This window comes from Cydia strobilella, chromosome 4, assembly GCF_947568885.1.
Source record: "Cydia strobilella chromosome 4, ilCydStro3.1, whole genome shotgun sequence".
In the NCBI taxonomy this organism is placed as follows: domain Eukaryota; kingdom Metazoa; phylum Arthropoda; class Insecta; order Lepidoptera; family Tortricidae; genus Cydia; species Cydia strobilella.
Genome location: NC_086044.1, coordinates 12,150,191 through 12,175,436, shown reverse-complemented (window position 1 = coordinate 12,175,436; position 25,246 = coordinate 12,150,191). Strand labels below are relative to the sequence as shown.

The 25,246-nt window shown below is 37.6% G+C and overlaps 1 protein-coding gene across 1 annotated transcript in view; it reads left to right on the top strand.

The window, feature by feature from the left end:
- Positions 1 to 1,699: 1,699 nt before the first annotated feature.
- The window catches only part of LOC134740623 (serine-protein kinase ATM-like), a 38,411-nt gene continuing 14,864 nt past the window's right edge, over positions 1,700 to 25,246 (top strand). The window contains exons 1-17 of the mRNA XM_063673159.1: positions 1,700 to 1,969; positions 3,053 to 3,149; positions 6,145 to 6,309; positions 7,407 to 7,636; positions 8,913 to 9,011; positions 9,323 to 9,556; positions 10,272 to 10,399; positions 10,732 to 10,965; positions 11,858 to 12,954; positions 13,089 to 13,510; positions 13,579 to 14,037; positions 18,808 to 19,134; positions 19,785 to 20,338; positions 21,464 to 21,635; positions 22,134 to 22,374; positions 23,194 to 23,435; positions 23,737 to 24,002. Coding sequence (XP_063529229.1) covers positions 1,769 to 1,969; positions 3,053 to 3,149; positions 6,145 to 6,309; positions 7,407 to 7,636; positions 8,913 to 9,011; positions 9,323 to 9,556; positions 10,272 to 10,399; positions 10,732 to 10,965; positions 11,858 to 12,954; positions 13,089 to 13,510; positions 13,579 to 14,037; positions 18,808 to 19,134; positions 19,785 to 20,338; positions 21,464 to 21,635; positions 22,134 to 22,374; positions 23,194 to 23,435; positions 23,737 to 24,002 — 5,168 coding nt within the window. The 5' untranslated portion in view covers positions 1,700 to 1,768. The remainder of the gene's footprint in view (positions 1,970 to 3,052; positions 3,150 to 6,144; positions 6,310 to 7,406; positions 7,637 to 8,912; positions 9,012 to 9,322; positions 9,557 to 10,271; positions 10,400 to 10,731; positions 10,966 to 11,857; positions 12,955 to 13,088; positions 13,511 to 13,578; positions 14,038 to 18,807; positions 19,135 to 19,784; positions 20,339 to 21,463; positions 21,636 to 22,133; positions 22,375 to 23,193; positions 23,436 to 23,736; positions 24,003 to 25,246) is intronic.

Genomic DNA, 25,246 nt, shown 5'->3' with positions numbered 1-25,246 from the left:
TCACCTAAACCGGAAACTTACTATACATATATTCTACTAATTACTATATTATTATACTCTTTGCCAGAAACATTTTTGGCAGTCGTGTAGAAGAGAGAACACACAAAGTGTCAGACACAGAAAACTGATGGAAACCCCCTCTGGTGAAAGCAAAAAGGCTGAAGCTCAGAACTGTGGCCTTATGCAATACCCTTATAAAACCCGGATAAGGGATAGCGGGCCGGTCCCTGCCCGTAATCATGAATCAGGTCTATGGCCGTAATTCACTGACTAATCGACTCCACAAAAGTTTTGGTATTGATTCGGACACGTAATAGTCGTAATATTCTGAGGTAATACCTACTCGACTATAATACTAACGTAGCGTAGTCCAATTTCTTTGTCCAATGTCAATGCGTCTGACTCTCTCATTAAGCAAAATGTGAGATGCAAATACACATTGGCACACAATATAATGTACTTACTAGGTACAGAAGATTCACTCCCTAACAAAACGCGACTACTACGCGCAAGGCGGCGCAAGCGCGTGCAGGCGTCCGTTCGATAGCGGTGTGCATCAATATTATTATACTCTTTGGCATCAATTACTATGGCAAAACCAAAGAGTAGTAAGAGGCGGCCGCAGGTACTTGTAGCGACGCGACGAAAGCGTGAGACACGCCTGAGGGCCTACCGCGAACCACGTTCGACTTGTTGCCTCTTTGTCGCACTTGTAAATTCGTATGTAAGTGTGACAGGGAGGCAACACGTCGAACGTGGTTCGCGGTAGGCCCTCTGACATTGGACCAAGATATTGGACCAACCTTCTTTCAACGCATTGCTCTTTTTTTGTCTGAAACCCCCAGTTACCAGTACTTTTAAGACAACGAATAGGTGGCGGTCGATTATTTTAGCCATTGGTAGCTGCCTCAGAATAATAATAATAGTAGTTATTATTCTGAGGTAGCTGCATGTCTGGAGCTACCACGAAAGCAGCAGCAGAAGGGGCTAATAGGTCAGAAACCTGGTTGGTCACCGTGTAGCAAGACCCTTGGTCATGAATCCATATTAAATATACGAGTTTCTTAAGCTAATATTTGCATCTCCATTTTTGCATTTTGCATTAAATTATGTGTGTGTGTAGTGTGTATTGTGTTGTGTGTTGGTCCTAGGGCCTATCGGGAATAGCGTATTATGAAAGAGCACTTGTTTTTGAATTTATGGTAATATTGGTAATACTAGCGACAGTAGCGACCCGCCCCGGCTTCGCACGGGTAGTTCAACTAAATTTACACAAAACCTTTACAAATTATACATATAAACCTTCCTCAAAAGGAGTATTCAAGAATTTCTATCTATTTTAAAAAAACCGCATCAAAATCCGTTGCGCAATTTTAAAGATCTAAGCATACATAGGGACAGACGGACGGACAGACAGCGGAAAACGACTTTGTTTTATACTATGTAGTGATATCTGAATGTACCTTTTTGAGATTGACATTTGACATTCATGTTTAATGATTCTGAGGTTTAATGTTTATGTCATGAGCTCATGAGGGATATACACTATACAGGTGAACCGGGAGTGTATATTATATAGGTATATAAGTTACTCCAAAGAGTATAATAGTATATGTATAGTTACTCTATGCCGGAAATTAAGCGTTTCAACTTCAAGCATAGAGTAACTTATTTATGTTTCAAGTTGTTCGCTTGTAAGCTAACTTGCTTTTCATTTTAGTTTTAAGATAGAGGATTAGGTAATTTGATCACACATGAGGTTATCGAAATGTCTCTTGAGAGTTCTTTACAAGAAATAGGTGCCGGACTTATTTCCACTCGAGCAAATGAGAGGAAGAAAAATGCAGAGTCCTTGAAAAACTTCCTCACCGGCAATGCAGTTCCTGCACTTCTTAGCAATAATACAATAAAGAAAAAGGGATATAATTGGAATAATGTATTCGATGACGTCCACGAGTACATCTTAAAGGTAATATCAAATTATTCTGTAGAATTTCGAATTGTAAAAATAAACTATTGTAGGTTTTAGCAAAGAGAATTAAGTAGATATACGAGTGCTAACTCCATACATCAGTTTTGTTACCTGAGCTATTAATATTTATATAAAAACCGGCCAAGAGCGAGTCGGACTCGCGCACCGAGGGTTCCGTACTTTTTAGTATTTGTTGTTATAGCGGCAACAGAAATACATCATCTATGAAAATTTCAACTGTCACAGTTCATGAGATACAGCCTGGTGACAGACGGACAGCGGAGTCTTAGTAATAGGGTCCCGTTTTTACCCTTTGGGTACGGAACCCTAAAAATTATATTAGACTCTTCGTCAGTCGGTCCCTCAATAATGAGGATCGTGACATCATGTCCTTCTGTTGAAGACCAGGTTCCTCCATAGGGTTCTGTTCCTCTCCAAGCGAATGGCCTTGTGCAGTTAGACTAGCTGTGTTTATAAGTACTAGTACTCTTTTTTAGTATCTTCGTGACTGTGTTTTGAGTCTTTTTTATATTATATTATAAAATAGTTGTGGCTGTTTCTTATGAAACATACAAACAAAACATGTAGAGAGTAAAGTTCCATTAACTTTTGGAGAGGCCTTAATGGGTGTACCTACTCATAAGGTAATGCCTCTACACATACTGTCTACCTTCAATATTCATTTCATTGGGGCCACCTGCCTAACCTTTAATTTTTAGGGTTCCGTACCCAAAGGGTAAAAACGGACCCTATTACTAAGACTCCGCTGTCCGTCTGTCCGTCTCTCTGTCTGTCACCAGGCTGTATCTCATGGACCATGATAGCTAGACAGTTGAAATTTTCACAGATGATGTATTTCTGTTGCCGCTATAACCACAAATACTAAAAAGTACGGAACCGTCGGTGCGCGAGTCCGACTCGCACTTGGCCGGTTTTATAACAACAGTCATCTAATGTATGAGGCAAAGTGACATTGTTACTAGCGTCTTTATAAATTAAGACGGAGCTCAAACCAGCACATACATTTATTGACAGTTTTTAAGTTTAATATATTTTTTAAATTTGTTTATGTGACAACAGGAATTGGAGAAATATGAGACTTCCAAGACTTTCAACAATGTCACAGCACCTCTTTGCACATCCTTACTGCACTTGTGCTTGGCTGGATCCAATAAAGGTAAAAATTTATTAATTTCACAACTGTCATAAACTAATAGGGTAAGATACCGAGAACATCAAAGCTTGAAAAATCTTTATCCTCGTCTCTTATATGTATAGTAGTTAGTAGGGTGATAGAGATGGACATCCACTTTCTTCAAATTTAATTTTGTTCACCTATAAAAAAACTACATGGAGCCACCGGAAACATAAACGAGAACGGAGAACTTTTCGGCGAGCTGTGTTCTGCAAGAAGCCTCGTAGTCGGTGGTACACTATTCAAGCACAAAGAGTGCCACAAGACTATGTGGAATTCCCCCGACGGCGTAACGCGCAACCAAATTGACCATGCGTATGCGTTGCGATCAGCCGTACTTGGAGGTCCTCATTGCTGGACGTGCGGAACCGTCGTGGAGCCGACGTGGACAGCGATCACCACCTAGTCGTTGCTGAAGTGCGACTTAAATTGGCGATCCCCCACCGCAAGTCCGAGAAGATCTCTAGAAGTTTCGAAGTACGAAAACTCCGGAACCCGGAATGACGGAAGAAATTTCGCCTATGTCTCAGGAACCAGTACGAACTTCTAGAGGAACTTGAAGATGAACAGTTGGACGAAACTTGGGACCGCATCCGCACCGCCTATACAAGAGCCGGTGAGGAGGTGCTCGGATACACGAACCCGACAAGGGAGAGCTGGATGTCGGCAGAGTTATGGCAACTTATAGAAGATAGATGGGCAGACGATATTGAAAAGATATCCCACAACTGGCTTTCGGAGGCACAAGACCGAGAACGGTGGAAGAGGTTGGAGGAGGCCTATACCCGACAGGGGTCCTAACACTATAGTATGTAAGGTTAAATATATTTTTTTAAGATTGTAAATGTTTTATTAGTAGTTATGGAATAAAAAGGCTGTTTATTTTATTTTATTTATTTATTATAGAAGATAGGCACCAAATAAATATGCAGTTGCAATCTTCTACAGAACCAGAAACGTCCAGCCTCCGGGACCGTTACAGCTCCCTCCGTTCGAGGATCAGGAAACTCGCGCGCAGAGACCGCCGCAGAGCCGCGGACGAGCTGGCGGAGCGCGCCAACACCGCAGCACGCCGCAGCGACATGCGCGAGCTGTATGACGTCACGCGCCGCCTCAGCGGCCGTCGGGCACGTGTAGCGAAGAAACCGCTGAAAGCCAAAGACGGCAGTCTCTTGTGTACCTCGAGCGAGCAACTACAAAGGTGGACTGAACACTTCTCGAGCCTGCTAGAACAAGCCCAATCCCCGGACACCCAGCATATCAGTACCGACCTCCCATCAGACAATCTATTGTGTGTGTCGACGGATCCACCCTCCTTCGAAGAAGTGTTGGTAGCGGTGAAGACCCTGAAACCAGGGAGAGCGCCAGGCATTGACAGCATCCACATAGACATGGGAAGTTGGACGAGTACCCGATGAGTGGAAGCAAGGACTCCTGGTGAAAGTCCCAAAAAAAGGGGATCTATCGCAATGCGACAACTGGTGCGGCATAACGCTCCTACCTACTGCCGCAAAAGTTTTAGCAAAGATTCTGCTCAATTGCATTGCTCCAAGAGTGGCAGAGACGCTGAGAGACGAGCAACTTCCGCCCTGGTCGCTCCTGCACAGACCACACCAATACCCTACGCATCCTTATCGAGTCGGAGCTGTTTTTGGCCTTTGTGGACTTTGAGAAAGCCTTCGACACCGTGAAGTGGAGCGCGCTGTGGTCCAGCCTTCGTCGCAGGGGCATACCCGAGTGTATCATTCGCATCATCCGCTCCTTATACGAAGGGAGCACATGTAGGGTGATACATGAAAAGGAAATGGGAGCGCCTATAAGGGTAACTGCCGGTGTGAAGCAAGGATGCCTCCTGTCACCCCTGTTATTCATAATTCTTCTCGACGACGTGATGAGAAAAGTGATCGAAACACCAAGAGGCATTAACTGGGATACCAAGGAACTGGAGGATCTTGATTACGCCGATGACATCGTGCTGATTTCGCCATCTTTAACCCATCTTAAAGCGAAACTTGAGAGCCTTCAAGAAGAAGCTGAAGTCATGAGCCTGCGAATCAACCGACGTAAGACTGTCAACATGCGTGTAAAATCAGATTGCACGGAACCTTTGTTGCTCAAAAACGATCGCCTTGAATCAGTCTCCAAGTTTGTATATCTCGGTAGTACCACTTACATGTGGGGGAGGTGCAGACGAAGACGTCGAGAGCAGAATTAAGAAGGCAAAAGCTGTATTTGCCCAACTCAAGCCTGTTTGGGACTCAAATGTTCTTACTCGCCGCGTTAAAATTTCCCTCTTCGAATCCATCGTCAAATCCGTGCTGCTCTTCGGCTGTGAGACATGGAGAGTGACTAAGGGGCTGACACACAAGCTACAAGTGTTCGTCAATAAGTCCTTCCGGTCGATCCTCCGCATTTTCTGGCCGAGGACCATTAGAAATGAGGATTTGTGGAGTATGTGCCGACAATCTCCGATCGCCAAAGAAGTAGCGCTGCGGAAATGGAGATGGATTGGACATACACTTCGAAGAGGAGCTGCGAACAACGCCAGTATCGCGTTTGAGTGGCGGCCTCAGGGCGGAAGGCGGGCCCGCAAACGCCCCGTACACACCTGAAGGCGGAGTATAGAGAACGAGCTGCGAGCCGTGGGACTGAGCTGGAGCGAGGCCAAGAAGGTTGCAGAGAACAGGAAGGCGTGGCGGGATCTTGTGGAGGCCCTATGCACCTCCGGGGTGCCCTAGGACATACAACAACATAAAAAAACTATTTGTATTTATTTTATATTAGTTATAATGAAAGCCTACTGTTTTCATATAAATATCTGATTTCATGATTACTTTGCATTTTTTTTTACTATATCTTTAAAAAACTCAGAATATTATTGAAAAAGTTGGTAGCATTACATCATTTATGTAAAACAGTAGGTTAAACAGGGTTATGAATTTTATTTTACCTTCTATAATGTTATATAAATTTGCAGGCCAAGCATACATCAGCTGTGAGAAAGTAATGGAAGCGTGTTTGTTTGTGTTGAAAGACAAACGCATGGCAACTGCCATTGGAGATGCCTATTTACTGTTGCTGAACAAACATGTATTGCCATATGAACATTATGTGAGTTTTATAACACCTGCTACATGGGAAGGTAAGAATATCTAAGGATAAGAGTATCTTTCTCTTCTCTAAAGCGAAATTTTTGTATTATACGTAAGTAAGTAAGATACAAAAGGTTCCATTTCTAAAATTAAAATAAACTACACAAAGTGATTATCATGATCATGTTGTGTGCAATCACTTGTGAATTCATTTTGACAAAGTGCCAAGAGTAATAAAATAAAGGAGACAACAAAAGTGTGGATTTATAAGGAATACTCATTTGAATTAAATTATTGACCGGTTGGATTATAATACTGCATATTAAATAAGCATATGTATAATTTTACAAGTTAATGATTGTCACATTTTTATTCAATCAATCAATCAATGACATGAAATATGAATGCAATTATCACCCACTTGTATGCGCATCTGGTTTGATGACAATGATTAAACTAGTGGCTGTGTGAACTGTAGGCCTCGCGAAGCCCCATGGTTCCGTCACTATGAAATATTCCCTAAAACTGAAGCGATAAAATAGTTCTGAATTTGCTTACCGAAAATTACGAGAATCTGTTGAAAAATGCCTCGTATACCTAGGCGAGAACACCTGGACATACATAGAATTATTCCAAGCTGAAATGGAATCCTTCGCTTTCACTCAGTGAAATACGGCCTATCAAATATTTCAAAAAATAAAGAGACTGTATAATTAATATTTAAAAACATTTTTTTCCTAGTTTACTGCCTAGGCAAGAATATGTATTATTTTGGTTTAATTAGTTTCATTTTCTACCTTAACTTAAAAAAAATAAAGTCGCGAATTAAAACTCGCCACTCAATCATATGATGCTTGTTAATTGTTATCCTACTAATATTTAAAAAAAATAAGTTTATAATAATTGCCCAAACAAATTTCGACCCTAGTGGGAAAACATCACCAGAGGGGTGCAATCGGGATTGTAATTTATTACGAGACAATTAAGGGGGATGGGCAGAGGCTAATATTGACTTTTTTTTTTGTTGTAGAGACGCAATTACAAAACTTGTAATAGAAATATTACCAATAAACCCATAACCAAGTAATTAGGTACTTCAGGCATGCGGTGTATTTGGCGTGATTTTTTTTTCATTTCTTGATTGCAGATTTGCTGGAAATAAGTGTAAAGGCATCTCTAACAAACCACACACAACTCGACACTTACACGTTGTTGCGACTGATATGCAGTGTCATCAAAAGGGCAGCTAGTTGTACCCAATTCGTTGTGCCATTGAGAAATACTCTGCCAAAACTGAAGAAATGCTTCCATAGAATAGAGAGTGATAAAAAAAATCAAGAGACTGTGACTGAGATCACAAGTATACTATTAGAAAAGGTATTATATCAAGTTTATTTGACAAATATCAGTATGCAGTCAGCATCCAACACATTAAAGCTGAAAAAAAAACGATAAATTAATATTTATTTTGCAAGTAGACAATAGTAAAGTATGTCCACGAAAAAAAGTGGTCGTGGATGATCATAGCACGGTACGCTTATCACCATGCCTGTCACGTTCTAACAAGTATGTGAGTGCGAAAGTGACGGACTTAGTGATAGGGGAACCATGCTGCGCGGGCTGGTATATCTTTTTACCAAATGTACATTTTCAAGAAGTTTTTTTATTTTAATAATTTGTATATATAATACTATAAACAAAAATAAAATAGTATTTTAATGTATGCGTTTGTGTGAGTTTCCGCCAAATAAATTCCATCATACCTTTCATTGCTTGTACAGCGTTTTTTGACATTCTTCACTCGCTTCCTGCTACATGTCACAACAGTATTTATATTTTTACAAGCTGTTTTAGGCACATTAGAATTTCATCTTACCAAAAAAATACTTCTTGAAACTCATTTCTATTTGTGGTAGTCAGGAAGACTTTCTACTCTAAGCACTGAAAGTAGTTTTTATATGGGAGGCATTTTTTCGTCAAAAAGTCAAATAACCAAAGTTAAAGAACCTCAGAACTATCTCAATCTGAATACAATTAGAAAAATTGTTTCTTTTGTGAAAAGAGGACGTCATAAGGTTTGGATTATCTAATAAATAAATAAAACATATATTTAGCGGGACAACTTGGTAAAAACTGCCAGAAAACGCTGTACAAGAAAACATTGGTACCATGGGATATATATTGCCAAAATTCATAGAAAACCTAACGTTATATCATGTTTGTATTTTTAATATGTAGTTTGATATCCACAAATTATGTACAAAACGTGCTGTTTGAAAATTCACATTCAAATAAAAGATTTACACTATTATATGCATGACCACTTTTTTTCGTGGACAGACTTTACATATTATTTATTGATCATGTTTACTAAAAGGTCTATCAAGAAATTCTACACACTATAGCATTGGTACGGTAGGATAACTGCGAGTGTGCCAGTGGTCAAATAAACTTATGCAATTCGAAATAGAGTAGATATTTTGGGTGCATATGTGTTGTTTTGTCGCGGTGTCATATTTTTGCAGTGTGCTCTAACTTCACTATAATAAAGTTGTTATTGTTTTAGATGTATTTGATAGCAATTGTGTGGTCAGCACAATGGGACCACCTTGATGTGCTTTTTATTTCAAAGCACTTTCTTTTTATGTTCCAGCTTTCATCTGAGGGCCGACTGACTATGTGTGAATTTACAGAGAGCACACTACCCTTACTCTTAAAATATTATGATCAAAATGCAGATCAAAAGAAGAAGGTAGGAATCAAATACTTTAAAATGTATACACGGTGGCTAAAATATTAGTGCATTCCCGTTGCCAGGCAGGTTTTTGGAGCAACTTTTACTATGCGACCAACCCCGAAATCGCGAAAAAAAATTTGGCTGTTTCATACTTTTTGGAGGAGGGTAAATTTTTTTGCGCGATTTCGTGGTTGGTCCCATAGTAAAAGTTGCTCAGTATAATCCTAAAACCTCCCTGGCAACGGGATTGCACTTTTTTTAGCCATCCTGTATACAAATGTCTAAAACTAGCTTCTATTTTAAAATGATATCAAATTAATTTTCAGGCTTCCATCTTTAAAGTTTTACATCTCATAGTACTTCTACATCACCCTGAAGGGAAATTGCAAGGCGAGAATGGAAGCTTAGCTTATAATTGGAATATTTGGAACAAATATTTGAACAGTATCATGGAGATCACATTGTTGGAAGCGACTTACTTGCAAAAATTAAGAAAGAACAATGATTCGACTCAATATTGCGAGTACTATTATATGTTGACCGCATCAGTATATTTTCAGGTAGGTATTTACAAATCTGCACTTTCTCTTTAAACAGACCCTTAATCAATAATTCCTAAAGATCACCAAACTTGGTTTCATAGTCCTGATGATTTGTCTCCAACCGTCTGTATCGCTGTTTGTATATGTACATTTTAATTAATTTATCGTGAATTTTGGTTTTGCAAGAGGGCGCTGCCAAAGGGCATAAATTTTATTAGTAAAACCAAACATAGATATGACTCCGTAATAGATGGATACAGTCTAAGGAAAAAACGTGCCTCGATAATCAAGAAAATTTGATTCTCGTTCAGAGGGCGCTACTAGCTTTGGCCTACTGTCGTATATATGGCGTTGACGGCTTCGTTTGTTATTTAACAATTTTAACGCATATCAGTGAAAGAACATGGGTCAAAATCATAAAAATAATTAATGCAAATAAAAAAATCATTTATCCATATTTAAATACATTTTATCGTATTTTTATAAATCTTCATTTTTAGTTTTAAAGTGTGTCAACAGATGGCAGTGAATTTACTGGGGTTACAAAATTTACTATGACAGTACCGCTCTAGTATAAGTTACTCTATGGTAAAACCTTGGTCTGCGATTGACGCTCTATACACGGTGCCCATGAGGAAAGTAGAACTGTAGAACAGTACATACATCTTGGAGTTCTATAGAAGTGTCATCTCCCTATCCAACGCTTCATTTTCAACTTCTTTTTTTTTTTTAGATTTTGAATATGCCTTCACAATCTGCTGATGAAACAATGAATTCCTCAAAGAGACAGAGAATTTCATTAAATAACTATAAATGCTTCCCTGATCTGATAGAAGAGCTACGAACCAATCATGTGCCATGGTAAGATTACTTTTTTTCATTTAATCCATTACCTACTTATATTGTTCCTAAAATAGAGCTGTCTTGTAAACTTAATTGAAAATATTGCTTAATATTGATAATAATGAGAAATATTTGGGCACCAAACCAAGGAATTGTCATTTAGCTATTATAAGACATGTGTAACAGTTACAGTACAATTTAATATCATATTCCCACCATGCCAACTGAATTTCAAAGTATTAGGGGGTTCATTTTTTTTTATTGTTTACAATCTTAGACCTGTTTAATTGGTAAAATACTAAATATTAAGTTCTTATATACTTGATATTGAGAAAACTATTATTTTTCAGGCTTGGAATTATATGCTCCTACATACAAGATTATGGCCGGCATGTAACGGCACCGGAATATGTGGTTTTACTGGGTGTTGCAGAATATTTAGTCTCAAACAATAATATGCAGAGTTATTGGAATAATTTTGAGCAATTTGCTTGCTTAATTTTGAAGAATTTAGTTAACATGCCAGGTAATAGCGAGAAATTGACGACCGAACCTTTGGTGGCGTTGTGGAACTCTTGTGTCAGGTGAGAAAGCATTAATTTAGGTATTTGTGCCTTCGCTTGAAACATATGTGATCGCGCCATCTATCGGACTACCAAAATACTACTCCTCATTTAGTTTTTATTTCTCTGGCATTTTTGTTATTGCTTGATATGTGACATTTTCAACCAAAAGGTACCACATTAATTTCAAATTGAAGATGTATGGAAATAGCGCCTATTATCACATATTATCCCATGTTTCTTAAAGTGGTTTTTCTACTCCAGCACTCCTATTTGTAGATGAAATGACTGCCACTGAGATCGAAATCAACTTCATAAGAAGCGCGGCGCGCGCGCCGGCGCAGTGTTAAAAGGATCCTAACAGCAGTGTTCTTAAGGATATTCATACAATATTATACAACTGTTGTTTTTTTTTAATTCTGACTTCTAGGCAAAGATCTACAAACCAATATTTACTTACTTTGATTTATATCTAATGTTAGGTGTTTGCCGTTGTCTTAGAAAAAAATGTGCAACGGTACATAATTAGATCTTAAAAGTTACAAAACGAAACAAAGTTGAGTTTTGTAAAGACAGGCCCGAGAATATGTACCTGTTGCACAAATTACTATTATAATACCGTATATCCAGTGCCGAATTGTTAGCGTATGAATATTATTATATTGCCTGAATACTGTCCCTGAATAGGGTTTGCCGCTAAGTGGACCAATATTGCTGTTACCGGTTATCCAACTAAATTGCTTGGTACAGGCATCCATCATAATTAACAAATACCTACATATCGCCGAAACTTGAACAATAATAAAATAAGTCCCCATTAGTCTGAGGATGCGATATTGCGTCATCGGCATTGAGTGGGCATAATGACGATTTTTTTACTTTAATAGAATTTTTATGCTATTATTTTTTACAGGAACTCCTCATCTGTTAACGATGCTCATAAAGCGACACATACTATTATGCAAACATTGCTTGAATTGTACAGCTTAGAATTTCAAACTGTGCAGCCATTGTTGAAATTGTATTTTGAGAAAGGAATGCCGGTCACAGACTCTAGCCTAAAAACATTATGTTGTGTTTATCACAAATATTATAGCAAGTGCAGTAACGAGCAAGAGAGGAAAAAATGCCTCACTTGGCTTTTTCAGGGAAATATAAGCTCATTAGAAGTAAAACGCGTAAGACATTTCTTCCTACGCATTATTGCAAACGAGAATTTCAGTTTCCAAGAAAGTATCCATAAGAAACACAATGATCCTTTATATGAAATATTATTCAATTCCAAGGGAAGAGATACTCTATTTAGTATAGGAGATCTTGATATATTAGAAGAAAAGGAAACTCCTAAAAATGTTCTCCAATCCTTGGAAATTATCAATGCAATAGCCGGATTAGTACAAGAACATTTACAGGGAGAAATTACTGGTTATATTGAAAAGTTAAATCGACGCCAGGTTGGCCTATTGGAGTTTATCCAGTATGCACAGATACTTATCGCATACATTGACGTTACATTGCAAATTAGCCATGTTATGCAGTCTCAGATTGAAGAAAGCCAGTTGTATATTTGCTTGAAAACTGGTTTAAAAACCATGTCTCGGGCCTTGGCTAAAATGCTTAAAGAAAGCAAAGACGCCAGAGATAAAATAAATATGTTGCAATGTATGCAGGATCTCTGGCTTACAGACTATCATCCAATAATGAATTCATTAGTTCGTTCTTGTGCAGATCACGAGTTTTTCGCGAGCATAAATGAAATACTGAGTGTACAACAACCTAAAGATGAAGATGAATACGAAAATGACTCTGATTATAATCCTAGCGCTACAAAACACAATTGCATTTGGTTGCTAGCAGCATATTGTCGGAAGAATTCTGAATATAGAGACGATATTTTTGAGCTTATATTAGACCCGGTGTTGTATGAGCTTACGTCTCCTTGGGACGTCAAATGTGCCTTCCAGTGCATAAGAATACTGATTGAAGAAAGCGTGGAAGAATGTCCCCTCGGTAGGTTAATTTAAGCTTGTAATTATTTTTTACTTACAGTGAATTAAAGAGGCATGTCTACCACAAGGACTCATGAAAATCTCCAAACAATGCAATTTTATTTTATTTGTTTAATTTTTTTTTCTTTTTTGTAGCCTCAGTATTTTCTCTTCTGAGCAATATGTGTAGAGCGTTATTTAGAAATTCAGAGGCAACTGAGACAATACTACACATCTTATTAGACATACTGGACCGCGTTTGGACGCTAGACAGCAATATGAAACAAAACTGCTTCATTATGGTCAAAGGGTACTTGCAACGCTGTGAAAAGTTGTACTACCCTCCCCATGTTGCCGCTCTGATCTTGAAATGCGTCGCCAGAATGGCTGAATTAAATAATAATAATAATAACGACATGGGGAACATTTTCCGAGATGCCCTAGTGGACCAGATGAAAAGCATTACACACAGCTTACGGTTGTACACATGCTATCTGCTCGACGTGATTACAAATAACCTTACTGACACTGACATAGAAGCTTATTTTACTGGGCTATTGGAGATCTTTGTCATAGATGTACGTTTTTTTTTATAAATCTTGTAACATACCTTTTTTTTTTATAATTAACTTAATAAGTCTTTCAGGTATCTGATACAAATGAACAGATAATAAAAGATGAATCAAGAAATCGTACTTTAACCGTTCTTCACAATTTCCTCGCTCTTGCGCAAGCAAAACACTCATCAATCCATAAAGTGATTACTGGACTTCTATTAATAAAGACAGAGAAATCGTTGGATGCAGCATTAGTAACTAAATTTTTGAATAAAATAACGAAGTCGGTGACGCGCGGAGACATTGATGTCTACCTTGACGACAACATAGTTTCTGTTATTCATTTCTGGATATCGAAAAACAAAAAGATTGAAGAATTGCCGTTCGAGGTGTTAGGATTTCAAAATGTAGACAGTTTTCTGGAAAAACACATGAAATGGATAATAGCGGCAGATATTTTGTGGAACAATGAAGGTGATGTGCTAAAGAGCAACTTTTTAAATAAGATGAAACTCAAATTACGCAAAAGTGAAAAAAGCATTATAGAGGTAAAGTATCTCTTAATCTTAAAAACACACACGTATAAGTCGTATAACTGAGCATTGGTAGTTCTTATCGCGTTGCAATAAGGCTTATAGTTAACGCTATCTCTACTGAGCTCGTTCACTTACCTGTACTAACAATGGCATTCTGTTAAACAAAAGCCATTATTTCTTTTGTGTGAGTGCGTGCCCTTTGTGCCTGCGCGCGTGGCCAATTGTGTGTGAGCCTCAGGCACAAAGGCCACGCGCTCACACAAAAGAAATAAGGTGGTTCGATTTTCATACAAAATTCAATCGGCATTAATTAAGTCACTACACACTATTACGACATAAATATTTTTGCATTTATCTACTTTCGAATATTCGTTTGCGCTAAATTAATAGAAAAACTTTGTTTCATACAGAAATCATGCATAAATCAGCTTTATCTTTTCATCAATTTTACGTATGTGTGTGTCAAAAATGTCGTGTACAAATACGTGGCGTGCACTCTATGAAGTGCCTGGAGTGGCAACGTCGCGCCGTTCCGCCGACCATTATTGACGCGAGTTGCAGTGCCGTCATGTTTAGTGCATTTTTTGTTGACACTGACACATGGGGTTATGTTTATTGTGACTTGTCACTTCGATTGTGGAATTTGTGGATTGAAAATGATAGCAACGTCTAAATCAAGTTACAAAAATCATCGGTATTCTGGCCCGCGAAAATCCAGGAAAATTCACGCTCAATTGAAGATAAATTCATGATGGTGAAGTGTCGTAAGGTACAGTTTCACTCCTTCATTGTACATTGTAAATCTCACTTCTTCCATAATGCTAGGATAATAAGCAGTGAACAATACCTATATAATGTAATTATTACTGTTTTGGTTGCCGAATAGTCAATGTGTCACTAACTCTAGGTTTTTTTAGGTATTGTGTAAAATGAAGAGGCAATCTTGGAAATTGAATGTTTTCCTTCATTAGCCAGAAAAAATCAGGAAATCCTCACTGCAATAAAATAAAAACTTTCCTAGGGTTGAAAATGATGGAATTTTGTATATGAATGAAAAACACAATTATTACTACCAGGTAAGTAAGTGATAACTTTATTAGAATCCATATTGTTGCATCATCTTTCTTCCTATAACATTAGATATTTTGTGCTATCATGATATTATTTTTCTTTCAGGTACAGGTAGGGATTGCAGAACCTGTACTGTTTCAAAGAACCGGGATTTTCGGTACCAGGCAGGAATGGAACCGGGATTTCCCGGTACTTTCGAGAGTGCCTTAAAAAATCAGTTTTTACCTCAATTTTCAGTAAAAAAATCGTAAAACGACCGTAAATCTTTCTCTAAATATTGGTATAATATAAAAAGTACCATAGTGAAGGTACACACACTTCTTTTTTACGAAAATATTATTATGAGTCTTAAAGCCACACAACTTAAAGCCTACATTGACGAAGAAGTTTGACACCCGAAAATATGGGAAAGAAATTGGTAGTGTACTTCCAGAATCATGTAAGAAAACCTGTGTGATGGTTTTATTGGTGATGGCAATGTGAAAACCAATCTTGGTGTATATGTCATGGAGTTTTTTTCAAATTATGTACTAATGTAATATGTGTGAGGCTATTTTGTGGCACTTTAATCTTATTTTATGTTTTCTTTTATATTATGTAATGTCTTTTGTTTGTTTGTGCTTACGAATAAAATTTTATTCTATTCTACTATGTAGGTACAATATTAATAATATTCTTGATCATTTATTTCCAAACATGCCACATTTGTTTATATTTATAACATTATTATGGCAGTTATAAGATATCGATAATATACGATATCGATGAACTAAATCTCGGAAGGAAGTCACTAGCGATAGCGTTGCCTCGTTCGTGCTAGTAAAAATCTCTGTCTACATATGTGTCACTGTAATATATTAATTAATTTTAAAAAGGAACGATAATCATTTTTAATCGTTTAATTTTCTTTTCTAATCTGTTTATATTTTTATTCATAATTACACAGGTCAAAAAAACAGAAATGCAAAATACAATTTTTTTTAAATGGCATGGCATTATGAGCTTCTTATACCGTGTTTGAATTCAAAGGAGTATTTTATTAATTCCAAATGTATTTCTATTTTTGGCTCCTATTTAGTACTTATACAAATAACTAATTGTTCGTATAAAATCATTTATCGTAGAAAGAAACACTTATGCACATAAAGTTTTAAATTGCGCTATTTTATATTGTCAGCATTTTCAAACCCATAGACTATTTTTAAAAGTATTAGCCTTAGGTTGATAAAATATATTTCTTTAAAGAACATGCTATTTCATGCTAAGTAACAGAAAACAGTCAAATATTGTATGTACCGGAAATAATATATATCGTCGTTTGCACTTACTAAAACAGATATGTCAGTGCGAGATTTTAATCATACCTTATTATTAGGGTTTGAACCCGGTACTTTCGGTACCGGTATTTCCCGGGATTTTAAAATAAAATCCCGGTTCTTTGCTTGGCTCAAAATCCCGGGAATTCCCGGTACTTCGGTACCGGTATTTTCCGGGAGCAAACCCTAGGTACAGGGACAACTACGGATAACAAATATGAAAAAATGTTATTTCATTTGTTGTGTGAATCCATCTACACCAACAAGACATCCACTGCTGGACATAGGCCTCCCCAGGGATCTCCACAACGACCGGTCTTGCAAGACCGGCCAAAATATCGAGAAATAAATAATATAAATAAACATGATAAATATCCCGTTTTCTAAAATAGTTATAATTAGAAGGCCATGCAATGTTGTTACTCACTTTACTTGAATCCAAAAAAAATAAAAATATAAAAAAAGTTTTAATTTTATTTTACAATTACTACTTTATTATTAGTACCTATATATTACGATACAAGTGCGAAAAGTAGGAAATTGGCAACGAGTGGCGATAAATTGAAACACGACCGAAGGAAGTGTTTTAATCGACACGAGTTGCCAATTACCTTTTCGCACGTGTATTGTACAACGTTTTACAGTACATAATTATGGCCCTTTACATTTTCGACATATGCACGTATTGTACTAATTACCGCACTAGGGCGGTAACGTATATGTAGCACGATATGTACTAAAAAGTATTTTACTGTACATATGGTGCAACTTTCTCGCCCTAGTGCGTAAAGAGCACTTTTCATGCATATGTCGAAAGTTTAAAGGGCCATATGTACTGTAAAACGTTGTACGATACACGTGTGAATAGGTAATTCGCAACTCGTGTAGATTTAAAACACTCCCTGCAGTCGTGTTTTAATTTATCGCCACTCGTTTCGAATTTTGTCTTTTCCGCACTTGTATCGTAAATAACTATTTCAAACTGCAAGGGTACGATGATAGATGTCAATTCAATATAATTTTGCAACATTGGCATTTTTAGGTTATAAATTGTATGGAGATGAAATCTATCATCGTACCCTTCCAGTTTGAAAAATACTATAGAGGCTGGGCAGGCAGTAAGGGATTGCTTTACTTGTAGAACTATATTTAGTGCTTTAAAAAAAAACTGATACCTGACACTTACAAACCTGGACTTCCTTGGGCTAGTGCTATAAATCGTCAGTATTCTCCATCCTAATCCTAACATAAAAAGATATCCTAAAATATCGATTCCATCACGTCATGTTTTAGTATCAACAAATTTTCCCAGTTTGCGTGACGTGTGACGTAGTACAAAGTAAAACTTCTATACAAAAATATTTGGGACATGTTTTATATATTAGCATCAGGATTCAATATAAATATGCTAGTTATTCTGAGTTGGAAGAACCCAAAAAGGTGAGATTTGTGAAAGTCAGCTTTTCAATATATGTGGCGTTTTCAACCAAACGGGTACCTACTTATTGTTGTCAATAAGACGCTATTTCCATAAAGCTTCAAAATGAAATCAACCTAATCAACAACCGACAATGTGGTACCATTTAGTTCAAAACGTCACATATTTTTATAAAACGTTAATAAACTAATTTATTAATAATACTGAATATCTGGGAGACCGAGCTTTGCTCGGAAAACATAAGTAAAAACTCAAAAATGCTCGTTTTCCCAGAGATAAGACCTAGCTAAATCGAACCCCTTACAGCAAATTTTATCGAAATCGTTAGAGCCGTTTCCGATATCACTGAAATATATTTCGGTTATATCGGAATCGAAGAAGAAAAGGTATAAGAAAGATAAGATAACACAAAAAGGACTAAAAAAAGTACCCCTGTCGTACCAGTCTCGAACCCGAATCCTCTTGCACGTATTTCCACGAACATACCGCAACGCCATTGCAGCATACTTACACTGCATGAAATTGTCTACTACAAGCATCACGGAAACACTGTTTGCATGTGTGAGTAATAGTAGGAAATAGCATGACAGAAACACTCTGTCGACATTAAAGGTGGTTTTTGCACAATGAAGTATTCAATGTTTATTATAATAGTTCAATATTTATGTAAAGAGTGCGCTAAACATACTTTTAAGTATACAGATACCAACACTATTCCACAAAAAAATAAAACCTGAAAATTTGCGAAAGTGACGCCATCTAGCGGGGTTTAAGCTTTGGGTAACCTAGTCGAACCACCTTCAGAATGCCATTGTTAGTACAGGTAAGTGAACGAGCTCAGTAGAGATAGCGTTAACTATACTCGTACATTTTTAAGTCTCATGGTCATGATAAATATATGGTGTTTGTTAAGTGTTTTCAAGAAATATTAGTAACAAATGTATGTCATTGTTACAGATGTGTTTCCCAAACATGATAGTGTTATGCTTACCATACATTATGGCCAAAAAATACACCCTCAATTTCTCGGGGTCCGACCAATACGCCTTCCTTCAATCTGCGAAGCACGCCGATAAAATGTTTAAAACCACGAAAAATATACTGGATAATGACAAATGGAGTTGCTTGTTTACGGAGGCGATGCCAGGGCTAATACTGATGGGTGCGATGCATTTGCGCGACCAAGCGGGTGTCGAAGAGATGTTCGGAGTGAATATACCAGCAAATACGGAGTCTTACTTGTATCCAAAGGCTGTGTTTAGTTCGATATTAAGATATTTTGGAGTGAGTTATATTTCACCTGTTTGATAGTTCGCTTCTACATGTTAGACATTTATTTAGTGAACAGTTAATTATTGCCTTTTTACTAAGACATTAAGGGCCTTCGGCAAGCTCGGTTCTCCATACAAACGTAGTTACGCTCTCATTTTAAAACGACTAGCTTGATTGCTTTGAAACTTTGTACTTACAACAGGATAAGGTATATCTATGTCTGTAATTAGTTTATGTAGCTTCAAATACCCTAGTAAAAAAAATACAGCGAATATAAGTTTTTCATACCAAACTTGTTTTTGCTCTATTTGTTTTGTTTTATAAACTGGAGCTGTATAAACTAATTTCAGACCTAGATATAATTCATGTGCAAAGTTTCATTACAATCCAACACGTAGTTTTAAAATGAGAGCGGAACTACGTTTGTATGGGAAGGTGCAATTCGGCCGAGCTTACCGGGGACTTAAAGATAGCCTATGTAACCTAACTCAGGACGAAAACCGATTTTCTGAAAATTGAGAACAGCAGCATAACACTTTTCAGCTAAGTATTTTTTTCTTTGTTGTTGTTAAACTTTTTGAATCCCCGCTACGCTCAGAATTCTTAGTTAAAACCCTTCGTTTCACTATCAATGCAATGTTAGACGCATATTTTTTTTACAGGAATTGATTGACGGAAATATAATGCAGTACTTGTGTACAGACCAAGCCACCACGATATTCGACATAATGCTCAAATTATGGGACAATGTTCTCCAAACGAAAGTTTTCGAATTCCGAGTAATGTCCTTATACTCGTTCATTACATTTGTCGAGTGTGTTCCTCTAGGCTTCGACTCCGACGCGTTTGTTGCCAACTTTACATGCAATCATCTCACTCACGCAATCAAATCTTCCACAAATAAAGACGAATTGCGTGTATTGACGCAGTCGCTAAAGATTGTCCTAACGAGACTTTTGCCGCAATCTGCTGATCTGATCCGAAAACCGATGCTAAAGGCTTTATCAGTATTGCTAATCAAAAAAGAAGAAGGTTTTGACGAAGAATGTGAAGGATTGTTAAAATATTTAGCTGTTGATATGAAAGAGAGTATGAGGCAGAATGAAGATGTGGTAGATTTCAGCAATGCGTCTCATGGAGCGGTGTTGTCTTGCGCGTCGAGTGTGGAGTTCTCCGAGAGACTTAAAGCGTATAGTTTTACTCTAACTTGCCCTAGGTACATGTTATTGTTTTGATATACCTATATGTAAAATAATACCGGAAACCGCCCTCTTTTGTCGTGAAGGGTAATGAGACAGTGTAACTAAATATGCGGGTTCGAATCCCGGTAAGGGCATTTACTTGTGTGTATTACAAATATTTCATGGAAGTCTTCTATGTTTTTAATTATTTATATACACGCTGGCTAAAAAATAAGTGCATTCCCGTTCCCAGGCTGGTTTTGGGATTATACTGAGCAACTTTTACTATTGGGCAACCCAGAAATCGCGAAAAAAAATTTGGCTGTTTCATACATTTTGGCTGGTCCATTTTCTATCGGAGGGTACAATTTTTTTTTTCGCAATTTCGTGGTTGGTTTCTTAGTAAAAGTTGCTCAGTATAATCCCAAAACCTCCCTGGCAACGGGAATGCATTTATTTTTAAGCCACCCTGTATACATATATGTATATATCTATATATTATATCAGGTGTCCCTAAAACTAACGCCAAGACCTAAAGGGCTTATACGACTAGAACAGCTGATGGGCTACATGGCTACAAGATTAAGCAAATTTACCGTTAATGCAAATCTCATAGTTTTTGAGATATCGGCACTTTTATTTACTTACCTTTTATAACCAGGATTATTATAAAAGTGCCGATGTCTCAAAAACTATGAGATTTTTATTAAGGGTAAATTTGCTTAATCTTGTAGCCCATCAGCTGTTCTATAAGCCCTTTAAGTCTTGGCGTTGGTTTTAGGGACACCCTGTTTATCTATGTATTATGTAACTAGTCGTCTAGTACAGTCGCAATCAGATGTAACAAAGCGGTCAAGGTCATTAACATCATGATAATAGAGGCTTTGTTCGGATATTTGTTAACACCTTCACCTTGATCGCTCCGATATAATCAAGGCGACTGTATCTACAACACAAGCTTTTTTGAGCTTACTTTATTAGGTCGATTTGTGTAAGGTTGTCCTTATAATACTTATTTATTTTATTATACCTACCTAACAGATAAAATTTACAAAGAAAATTACTGTATTTTATACTCTTTTTTGATTCAAATTCCTGTATCAATCAATGGTTCTTATTATAATCCCACGCCTAAAATTTGTGTGGTTTTACTTTTCCAGCCATGAAGTTTTAAGTAACATACGGCAGTTCGTCAAGTTGAACAAAAATCACGTTAACAAATTGTGCGAGGAATTAAATTCTAAGCATTTTTCTGAAGAATGCAAAACGAGCGTCATACATCAAGTCATTTACGCTCTCACCAACATTATGAAATCTTCGTCTGATGATAAGGTTTGTAATCACTTTAACCATGTTAGGAAATTTTTCATGGGATTTCCATCGACGAGTGCATTTCACATTTTAGAGATATCAGGAACTTGTTGTAAAACATTTTTATTGGCAAAACAAAACTAACAACAATTGACGAGTACCAAATAACCAAATTTCTTTATAAGGCTTATAACTTTAGCACTAGAAGAGAATTTAGAAGATTTTTTTATTTTTATTGTATACAATTTTGCATGATACCTTGTATCTTAAGAAAGCAAATAACTGAAACTGAATCAGGTTTAATTTCTGTAAATGAAATTTAAACATTGGCTATCACTCAAACCACGTCAAATTTGCAGCTAAGCATGATGGTTGGTGGAATATTTTACGTATCTTTCGCCATAGTGAGTACGCTTATGAGGTTTTCCGCCTTTAAGACTTGATCTGAAACCAGAAGTAGTTCTTCAGTGCAGGTACATATTAAATTATTGTTTATTACATAAATCGGCCATCTTACAGATCATTATCGAAGCCTGCAACTGTTTGGCAGAGATCGGCACATACGACTTAAAAACCATAGTCACCGTTCCCCCACCAGACACAAAGCGGGTGATACATCTACCGCCGCAACAAAGCTTCGCTTTCGCCGTCGTGGCGGTCCTTTCCGAGGTTCTCTGTGATGACAATCCAGCAGCTACTAACAGGGCAGTAGGGGCGTTGAGTGATTTATTTAAATATCGTGAAGGAAAATATGCTTTAGGTAAGAGAAGAAAGTGGAAGGTTTTGTTTGAACCAATTGTCATATTATTTTCCTTCGTTTATAATATATGTAGGTATAGTATGGATTATCTCAAATGATTTTTTCGCCCAAACCCTACGCCGTTAAACAAAAGGCATTGTTTCTTTTGTGCACCGCGGTGGCTAGGTGGCTACCTCATTTCTCATTGGTGAAAAGGATCACGCCCGTTTTAAAAGCAATTTTAGCGTGCTGCACATAGGGCTTTTAAGTAACAGCTTTTTGCTATATCCGAATATTCTTATATATTATATATAATATTCTTATAACCTGTCGTCCTACATTACCCAAATGTGTTAACTCCGAATGCTGTTATCTGAATTTGAACCATAAAAGTAGGATTCTAAAATTGCCTTTTTAACGGGCGTGATCCCTTTCACTGATGAGAAATGAGGTAGCCACCGCGGCGCACAAAAGAAACAATGCCTTTTGTTTAACAGGGTTTGGGCGAAAAATTCATTTGAGATAATTCGTACTAAAGGTAGGTAAGCATCGATACAGATATGTGGTCATGCACACAATCACATTTCATGTAATGACAGCAGAATTTTGGAGTTAATAGCCTTCGTACCGATACCAAGTTCAACAGCCAACTGCAACATTGACCAATGTTTTTTATTTCAAGCTTAAATACCTTTAAGTCACACTACTCATTAGACATAACGTACACAGATGAGGCCTAAGTGCCGAAGTTTCTTGCCGTTGCGTCTTTAGATAGATTAGACAGTGACTTGGAGGGGCGCTCACTTTAAAAATGGTGTATTTCTACTTATTCGATTACAGAATTGGGGGACGTAAATGTCCAACTACTGAAGCCGTTCTTGTCGCCTAATAGAGATAGCGAGAACGCAGTGTTCAAACTCAGCAGCCGTAAGTTAGAAAACTGCTCGGATGTAGGCTTTTGGATTCCGAAAGACAAGGAAGATCACATCCAGTGGTTGGCTAGGATAACCACTGCGTTACTTGATGTGCTGGTGTCAGATACAAATTATATAAAAACTCTGAAAGAAGTATGCAAAATTAAGGTAGGAATTTTAGCTAATTCTTCATTTCCTTGCCAAACTTCTTATTTAAAAATTTCACTTAGGTACGCCAAAATTACTTGGCTATACCCAGCCAATATAAACTATACTTGAAAACATGAAGGCTGTTTTGTTACTGTACGCTATAAAACTATCTCATCACATCGATATGACCACTTACGACAAATTTTGTATTTTTTTGCAGTCTATGGTTGGTAACTCAATTATCAACAAAACCTGTTTACTAATTTGTTTAAATGCTATACTTTAAAAATTATCAACAGTTGTATTTCTTTTATTTTAGGCAACAATTTGCCAGCAAATACTGCCAGGCTTGGTCGGATTACTTCTCTATTCATCACCTGAAACACACATGCAGATCTTCAGCGATCGAATAAACAATTTCTTTAAATTCATCTGGAACATGAACTTCGATGATGATATTGACAACAGTGGTGAGCGCTGTAGCCGCAGCTCAAATGTGATTGGCCATGATTGCAAAATGATTATTCGGTATATGATTGATATTGTTAATTTCGTACGACTTCAGAGGACTCATTATAAGTCGCGGTAAGTGTTTGTTCGTAACTCTGTTAGATGTACCTAAGTGTCAAAACAGACGGGAACTTTAACCTAACCGCCACTACGTACACGATAATGTGTATCGCTATACAGCGGCGGCAGTTATTAATTGGAAGAATCGGTTCAGCTACGTTTATTTGAAGTTGGGCTTGGAGCACAACATTATTATGACCTGAGAAACAACTTTTGACATGTTTGTTCGCTTTACTGTACTCTATATTGGCAAAGTTCTTTTGTACGGGAAAGGCGAAAATGCGCGAAAAATTTCATTCTTATTTTAATCTGCTTTAAATGTATTAAGGTGAGTCCAGATCTGGCGAATGCGTCACTGATGCGCCTATTTGCGAAAGGGTCGCATGCATTATGTAGTATGATGATATACACAGTATACGTCGTCGGGTAATACAAGTCAGTTGTCGTCGGGTAATTTCCCTTCTGCGTGGCGTAATGCCTTTGTTATCCCTCTCCCGAAAACCCCTAGTCCCACTTTACTTAAAGAGTTCCGCCCAATTTCTATTCTTCCGTTCCTATCAAAGGTCCTCGAGGCTGTTGTTCATAAACAACTGTCTGCCCACATCTTTTTCCAACCATCTACTGTCACCGCTACAGTCAGGTTTCCGCCCTGGTCACAGTACCACCACTGCGCTGCTAAGTGTCGTTGAAGATGTGAGGTCTGGCATTGAATCTTCACTAGTTACTGTCTTGGTCCTGATTGACTTCTCGAACGCATTCAACGCAGTAAATCACGATCTTCTCCTTGCTTCACTTAATCACCTAAATATCTCGTCGTCAGTGGCTGAGTGGTTTGCATCCTACCTGCAGGGACGCCGCCAGGCCGTCCGAGCTGATCAATCGCTTTCCGACTGGTGCAACCTAACTTCGGGCGTTCCTCAGGTTCCGTTTTTATTAATTTGATTACGACCAAAATTAAGTGCCCTTACCATTTATATGCCGATGACCTACAACTTTACACCCAGTCGAGGCTTGATGACGTGGACGAGGCTATCTCGAGATTGAATGATGACCTCAATCGCATCTCATCTTGGTCCAAAGACTTCGGAATAGCTGTGAACCCTTCCAAGTGTCAGGCTATCATTATCGGGAGTCCACGCCTGGTCCTAAATACCGATTTCACGAAAGTTGCACCGATTCTCTTCGAAAACATTGTCATTCCTTTTTCCACAAAAGTTAAAAACCTAGGATTGCTGTTTGATTGTGGCCTGACCTGGGAA